The 8400-nt window shown below is 45.5% G+C and overlaps 1 protein-coding gene across 1 annotated transcript; it reads left to right on the forward strand.

Annotated features, from left to right (window-relative positions):
- Nucleotides 1-56: 56 nt before the first annotated feature.
- On the forward strand, nucleotides 57-8113 carry SLITRK2 (SLIT and NTRK like family member 2). Its single transcript, XM_037125820.2, has 3 exons — nucleotides 57-326; nucleotides 4125-4178; nucleotides 4648-8113. Exon 3 carries the CDS (start codon nucleotides 4691-4693, stop codon nucleotides 7220-7222), a length of 2532 nt encoding a protein of 843 aa, XP_036981715.2. The 5' UTR covers nucleotides 57-326; nucleotides 4125-4178; nucleotides 4648-4690; the 3' UTR covers nucleotides 7223-8113.
- Nucleotides 8114-8400: the final 287 nt, after the last annotated feature.

Genomic DNA, 8400 nt, shown 5'->3' on the forward strand with positions numbered 1-8400 from the left:
GACACTCGATCTGCCAGCTGAATGTTAAGTGCAGGCAAGGGGCTGCTTTACGTCCGTCCATCCATCCCCCCACCCCTCCCTCCCCTTCCTGCTCCCTCCAGCTCTGCTTCACTCCTCCCCCTCCACTCCCTCACTCCTTCCTGCTAGCAGCTGCTCCAGTGGGAATCTGCTTGCTGGGGCCACCGCCTGGGCTAGCAGTGGTGTACTCCATTGCGGCCTGCACCGGCCTCAGGCTGTGTCGGCTCCGTCGCCTTCCCTGGTCGCCTTCCCAGGTCGCGGATGCTGTGGGCGCCTCCTTGGGAAGCTCCCAGAGACACTGTCACTGGGTAAGTTCTGAGCCCTTGGGAACCCTGCAGCGCCGGTGCGGAGGCCGGCCGGGCTCCCCACGATCCCCTGCCCCCTTTGCAACAGACTGCCCACAGGGAGAGACCGGTGTGGGAGGACCCAGAGCCAGCCGCCTAGGATATCTCACTAGGGCCAATATTGCCTCCCATCCCCATTGGGGCTGTTTGGCTTCAGGACGTTCAGGGCATCGGCATCGCACATCACTGCGGGGGGTTGCGGCCCACACACCCGGCGGGCTGTAAAGCGTGGGAAGTCCGGGTAGTGCTCAAGGCTGTGGGCCCTACGTGCAGCATCAGGCATCTAGCAGTCTTGGGGAATGCAGGTAGGACTACACTAGTGGTCGGGTCCCCAGCTCGGGTGACGTGACGAGCTATTTCTCAACCTCTTGGGTGGTCTTGGAAGAGTCCTAGGGGAATGGCATTTGCCCGAGATTGCGGGTGGTGCGAGGGGATGTAGAGAAGTCAGCTTAGGGCGGAACACTCTCTCTCTGTCTCTCTGTCTCTCTGTCTCTCTCTGTGGCGCGCGCGCGCCCGCGCGTACACACACACACACACACACACACACACACACACTGCAGGTTTAGGGAATCTTATTAACCCCTTCACGGCTTGCCTGGCGGCAGCATGGAAACAAATTGCCCGCCCGCCGAACCTATAGCACCCTGGGAAAGCTTGGGCGACTGGTGCCAGACTTTACTCGGTTAGATGCTAGTGAGACTGAGGCCACCTAGTCGGTATTTTCCTCCCTGCTCCTGTGAGGAGAGGGGGTGTTTCCATTATTTTAGCCTCCCTGTTTTCCTCTCAAGGGCTTCCAGTTCACCTTCCCAACGCCTTAAAACTCATCCTCTCTAGCACGGCACTGCGGCCGTTCTTCCCTGAAACACGAGGACAGCTGAAAGTGTTTTATCTAGGTTGAGGCTGATTTGGTCCCAATAAGCACATTTGGGAAAGCCCTTGGGGAAGCTCCGAGACGTGCAGTAGAGGAAGGGGTGGCGGGAGGGTCCATGGAAGGAATATCTGCCCCATTACCGCAGGTTCCCCCTGTAGTTCCTTGTGGCTAGTTTACCGCCGCATTTCCTTTACTATAATTGTCAAGGATTTCAAGTGCCCCAGTTCCCCCAATCTAATACACCTCCACTCTCCAAAACTCCTAAAAAAGGACTGTTTTCAAGAAGTATTGGAAGTGTTATTATTGTCTTGAAGGATATTAGTATATTTGAAAACTAAAACTAATATTTGCTATTTCACTTTTAAATACAAATTTTGAAAAATAATACATTTAGGTAAAACACCACCACCACTATTTGAGTTTAAGTAATTATTTTCTGATTCACCCTAAGCAGAAGTGAGCTTTTTGGAGAGATGCTTGACTGGAACTCATCATTCCTGGGTTGTTTCTAATTTTATATTATTGAACTTATGCAAGTCAGCACTTCTTCAGGTTGAAGAATGTCCTCATCTATAAAATAAATCTAATTTCAGAGGTTTTGTCCAGTTTTCATGTTGGCTTCTACTTACATAAAATATTAACCTAATTAGTACATGTTTGTTAACTAAACAATGGAGTGAACACATCATATCTCTCTAGAATATATATATATATATATATATAATATTTGCAAATATTTAGAAACAAATGTCTCTTGTTCATGAAAGGACACTTAATCATTGTTGCACCACATCATTTTACTTGCATCTAATAATGCAATTCCAATAGAGTGGGGGCTAACCCCCACAGGACAGCTCACCTCAATGTCATCCTTTGACATAAAGACAATTTGAAGCCCCAGAAGGAAAGTATCTCGCCCAACAGCAAGCAAATATTGCACATTAGGAGGAGGCTCCTGATGTCTGGTTCAAGGCTCTTCCCAAAGGAAAAAGAGGGGGAAAGCCTGAGAAAAAATTGGGAGGAAACTGTCAGAGCTACAGGTTGCCTTAGTGCCTATGTTTATAAACTGCTCCCAGCCCTTCTTGGGGGTGAAGGGCAAACAATCTTAGAATCTGAGCTTAGTAAAAAAGGATGAGGGGAGAAATGGCAGCTTTCCCTTTTCAGATGTTCTTTTCACCTGTGGGATTGTTTCTATTTGGAATTTGGCTCAACAATGGAACCCTGTGTTGACTCCATCAGCAACTGGCTGGGACTGAAAACAGGGAAAAGAAGCTGAGGTGTTTTTTGGTATAGGCACATGTGGTGGTCAATTCCTTTTCCTACTCTTCTTTCATTCCCTCCTGTTCCTGACTTATTTCCCCAACCCCACCCCAGAGATAGCCCACAGCAATTCTGAGCAACAGTAGACATTCCAATCCTGCAAATGGACTCCACATTGGGAGACTCCTAGGACAGTTTAAGATTACAAAGAAGAAATAATATATTGAAGGCAAAACCCAACACTTGGTCATTAATAATTCTTTGGAAAAGCTATATGAAGTCAATTGAATGTCAGAACTGAAAGGGTCTCAATAATCCACCCCATTTGCCAGTGGGAACAGGAAGATACAGAAATAAGTCATAAACTTGGCAATAGAGGTAGATCAGAATCCAGGTCTACTGGGTCTCAGGCTACACTCCACTCATCTCTCCTCTCTTTCTTAGGAGCCAGTCTTCCTGCATTGCTGTCCTCGGTTGTCCTAGCTTCTTGCTCCCTGCCTGGAGTACTTAGGCACCTGTCTGTGGGCTCCCATTCCAGCTGAGGCTCAGCCTGGCAGTGCCTTTGTGATACACACTCTTTTTCTCCTTCCTTCAGGCAAAAAGCACATGTTTAAACCTCATTTTCTGACTAGTGTAAACCTCAGGAGGAGAAGGGTTTTGTTGCTTATCTCAGTCCATAAGCTAATGTGGAGCTGGCTTTCTGAATCCAGGCAAATATCTGGCCATTCACCACCCAGAAAGTAATTCTCTAAACACTGAAACAAAGCTCTCTATGTAAATCATGCATCCCCCAGGAGAGCTCTTCCTCCTCCTCCTACATAGACACACTGCTCCACTGCACACGCCCCACCCTAACACCAAGAGCATTTGAGCTAGGAGAATGGCATGCGGGCCCTAGTCCTGTAGCAAAAGAGACATTTACACACACACACACACACACACACACACACACAGAGAGAGAGAGAGAGAGAGAGAGAGAGAGAGACCTGGATCCCAGCTTAGGAATCTGGAATGAGAACCTCCTGGAATGGATGGCCAGGAGGGAGGGGTAGGTGGAAGAAACTACTAAAAGGGTGCTAGCCCCTTAGCGGGGTCTGTCTTGGAGAACCTGTCTCCAGGAACCTTGCTTAGTGCTCAACTGCCCACAGCTTTGGGGGTGAAATAGTTCAGAGTCAACTGACAGAGCCGGATTTGAGCTTTGCAAAGCTACTGGCAAGAAAGGGAAACACCTGCCCCTCCTTCCCCAAGAGCTAGTCCTCTATCCACTGCCTGCCCCCTCCGCCCCTGACATCACCCTCACCTTATCTGGAGGAGCCTTCAAAGTCTCTCAAATTTAAACTGTTAAGCTCACTGCTACCGCTGCCACCGGATTGGAAGTGCGCCTCAAGGCTTGTCCATAATCGCCACCTGCCAACCCGGACGGATGGCTCTGGGACCTTCCTATTAATCGAACCCCCAGGTCCATGTGGGCTTAACTTCCTCCAGCTTCAACCCTCTTCTTCTCTCCTATTGCCTGCCAGATTTGTTATTTCTGCACATTCTCCAGCTAAATTAAATCAAACAACTAAAAGCAGGGCACCTCCCCTGGAAGCGGCATCTTCTTTTACCTAGCTCTCCCTTTTTTTCTGAAGATGTTAGACTGCTGGCAGACTGCAGACCAGAAGGGTCCTGTCTTCTCCTGATGTGTGAGTATGCCCCGCGCTCGGCCAACTTTGCTTTTCCATTCTCCCCCTCTTCCGCCGCCAGTACCCTGATTTTCCAACCCCATTTCTGTGCAGTTAACAAAGATAAAAAAGTAAAGCTTAGTAGGCTTTTTGCTGTGAGCTCAGGGCAGTCAATCAGCCTGAGATCTCTTCAAGATACCACAGGGGAGGAGGACATGGGATGGATTTAATAGGGCAATTTGGTTACCAATGAATCCTCGGCTGGCTGCGACCCTCTGGGAAATGCAGTGCAAGCATGAGTTTCAAGGACGTGAGGGGGGGGGCTGTGGAGGGTATGAGGGCAGTGATAGAAGAAACCACTTTGCAAAATGCAGTGATTTCCGGCATTCTCCCTCTCTCCCACTCTGCCCCCTTGCTTTGCCATTTTAATTGGGACTCCTTGTTTCTTTCTCCCCACACCCTGCTCTATCTTGCTCCACCCCCCACCAAGGTTTGCCCTTAGGTACCTGAGCTGACACCGACGGTGCCTAAAGATGCTGAGCAGCGTTTGGTTCATCAGCGTGTTAACCGTGGCCGGGTTCTTACAGGCAGAGAGTCGCAAAACTGCCAAAGACATTTGCAAGATCCGCTGCCTGTGCGAAGAGAAGGAAAACGTACTGAATATTAATTGTGAAAACAAAGGATTTACAACTGTCAGCCTGCTCCAACCACCCCAGTATCGAATCTACCAGCTTTTCCTCAATGGAAACCTTTTGACAAGACTGTACTCCAACGAGTTTGTCAATTACTCCAATGCAGTGACTCTCCATCTAGGTAACAATGGGCTGCTGGAGATCCGAACTGGGGCATTCAGTGGCCTGAAAATGCTCAAGAGACTACACCTTAACAACAACAAGCTGGAGGTGCTGAGGGAGGACACCTTTGTGGGCTTGGAAAGCCTGGAGTATCTCCAGGCTGACTACAATTATATCAGTGCAATCGAGGCAGGAGCATTCAGCAAACTGAATAAGCTCAAAGTACTCATCCTGAATGACAACCTTCTGCTGTCACTGCCCAGCAATGTGTTCCGGTTTGTCCTGCTGACCCACTTAGATCTGAGAGGAAATAGGCTGAAAGTAATGCCTTTTGCAGGTGTCCTTGAACATATTGGAGGGATCATGGAGATTCAGCTGGAGGAAAATCCATGGAACTGCACTTGTGACCTACTTCCTCTCAAGGCTTGGCTGGACACCATAACTGTTTTTGTGGGGGAGATTGTTTGTGAAACTCCCTTTAGATTGCATGGGAAAGATGTGACTCAACTGACCAGGCAAGACCTCTGTCCCAGAAAAAGTACTGGTGATTCCAGTCAGAGGGGCAGCCATGTTGATATACACATCCAAAGGCTGTTGCCTACAGTGAATCCTGCTCTCAACCCAACCAGGGCTCCAAAAGCCAGCCGACCACCCAAAATGAGAAATCGTCCAACTCCTCGGGTCACTGTGTCTAAGGACAGGCAGAGCTTTGGCCCGATCATGGTGTACCAGACCAAATCCCCTGTGCCCCTAACCTGCCCCAGTAGCTGCGTGTGCACCTCTCAGAGCTCAGACAGTGGTCTAAATGTAAACTGCCAAGAAAGAAAGTTCACTAATATATCTGACTTGCAGCCCAAACCTACCAGTCCAAAAAAACTCTATCTGACAGGGAACTATCTTCAAGCTGTCTATAAGAAAGACCTCTTAGATTATAGTTCTTTGGATTTGTTACATTTAGGAAACAACAGGATTGCAGTCATTCAGGAAGGTGCCTTCACAAACCTGACCAGTTTACGCAGACTTTATCTGAATGGAAATTACCTTGAAGTGCTGTACCCTTCCATGTTTGATGGACTGCACAGCTTGCAGTATCTCTATTTAGAGTATAATGTTATTAAGGAAATCAAACCGCTGACCTTCGATGCTTTGATTAACTTACAGCTACTGTTTTTGAATAACAACCTTCTTAGGTCCTTACCTGATAACATATTTGGGGGCACGGCTCTCACCAGGTTGAATCTGAGAAATAACCATTTTTCTCACCTGCCTGTGAAAGGGGTTCTGGATCAGCTCCCAGCTTTTATCCAGATAGATCTGCAAGAGAACCCATGGGACTGCACCTGTGACATCATGGGGCTAAAGGACTGGACAGAACATGCTAATTCTCCTGTCATCATCAATGAGGTGACCTGTGAGTCTCCGGCTAAGCATGCAGGGGAGATCCTGAAGTTTCTGGGGAGGGAGGCTATCTGTCCAGACAGTCCGAACTTGTCAGATGGAACCATTCTATCAGCGAATCACAACACAAACACACCTCGGTTGCTTAGTGTATCTCCCAGTTCCTATCCTGAATTACACACTGAAGTTCCACTTTCCATTTTAATTTTAGGATTGCTTGTTGTCTTTATTTTATCTGTCTGTTTTGGGGCAGGTTTATTTGTCTTTGTACTGAAACGCCGAAAGGGGGTGCCAAGTGTTCCGAGGACTGCCAACAACTTAGATTTAAGTTCCTTTCAGTTACAGTATGGGTCTTACAACAGTGAGACTCAAGATAAAATGGATGGCCACGTCTATAACTACATCCCCCCACCTGTGGGGCAGATGTGCCAAAACCCCATCTACATGCAGAAGGATGGAGACCCAGTAGCCTATTATCGAAACTTGCAAGAATTCAGCTATGGCAACCTGGAAGAGAAAAAAGAGGAGGAGGCAGCTTACACTATAAGTGCCAATGAGTTGCTAGAAAAGCAGACCACACCCAGAGAGCCAGAGTTGCTGTATCAGAATATTATTGAGCGTGTTAAGGAACTCCCCAGTGCAGGACTAGTCCACTATAACTTTTGTACCTTACCTAAAAAGCAGTTTGCCCCATCATATGAATCTCGACGCCAAAACCAAGACAGAATCAATAAAACCGTTTTATATGGAACTCCCAGGAAATGCTTTGTGGGGCAGTCAAAACCCAACCACCCTTTACTGCAAGCTAAGCCTCAATCAGAACCAGACTACCTCGAAGTTCTGGAAAAACAAACTGCAATCAGTCATCTGTGAAGGGAAATCGTTTACAATTCTATGGCATCAAAGGATGCTGCTCCAAACTGTTGGAAACATTGTGTTTGTTTTCCAGTTTGTGGTCTCCCTTTCCCAGCCATCAGTGGGGAACTTGGAAAATGATTGGTGATAGGGTGAAGCAATTATACTTTTTTTTCAAGCTTTCCTTTAAATTATTTTTCTCCTGCCCACCCACCCCTAATTTTTTCATTCTCTCCTTAGGAATCATCATTCAACATAAATGTTTCTACAATGAAGTTTTTCATATATTTTGTTTATGGTTTCATTTCTTTTTTCTTTTTCCAGTGGGGAGTGGGAAGAGGAGATTATAGTGAATGAAGAAAGAGTAAGCAAAGTTTTCAAATAAAAATGAGTATTTAGTGTATTTTGTAGAAGATCTCCAAAGATCTTTTGAGACTATAAATTCTTTTGTAAATAATGATATATGGTATTTCGATCTTCAGTTACCAAGTATAGCCACTAGGCATCAATTCTTTATGTTAAAGTGCCTTTGCACTTTAAGTACGTTACTTAAATGTTGCTTTTAGCTTCAATAAATTGAACATATTCTAATGTGTTGTATTTTTTGAAATTAAAACACTGTAAAGTAGATAATAATGTCAGCTATATTAAGTCAATGTACAATTTGCTTGAGTTATAGATACCAGCCTGTCATCAAATTATTCTAATTCTAAGACTTTATAGATTTAACTGTAAAATATTTCCTTTCCACTGAATTTGTTCTAAGTGATTTTATTTTGGTCAACTAAGGGGACTTAACAGTGGACTAGAGGTAATAATCTTTCTCAGTCTGGCTTAGTAATTCATTAATAAAATATATTTAACCCAATATCAGAGTGAATTGAACAATTAATGCCCTTTGTAAGTCATTATTTTACACTGACATGGTCAATATTTTAGATTTTTTTTCCCAATCTAAGAGTATAGTACACAACTTGTAATATATTTTCTGCATTAAATTAGATATTTTTGTATATTTAAATGACAGAGTCTGTATTTGTAACATTTCAATTGAAATTAATATTTTTCTGCCTATTGAACATTTTCTTTCTTTTTTTAAAATTTAATTATTGTTCAAGTACAGTTTTCTGTCCTCTACATGCACCTTGCACCAGCAGAGGCCGCCACACACCTCATTTAATAAAGACAAATGAGCC

Source organism: Artibeus jamaicensis, unplaced genomic scaffold (assembly GCF_021234435.1).
Source record: "Artibeus jamaicensis isolate MK-2021 breed Jamaican fruit bat unplaced genomic scaffold, CSHL_Jam_final scaffold_461, whole genome shotgun sequence".
NCBI classification, from domain to species: Eukaryota; Metazoa; Chordata; class Mammalia; order Chiroptera; family Phyllostomidae; genus Artibeus; species Artibeus jamaicensis.

Excerpts from the sequence above, each read along its gene's own strand:
- SLITRK2 (XM_037125820.2), top strand. The coding sequence starts at position 4,691 with ATGCTGAGCAGCGTTTGGTTCATCAGCGTGTTAACCGTGGCCGGGTTC.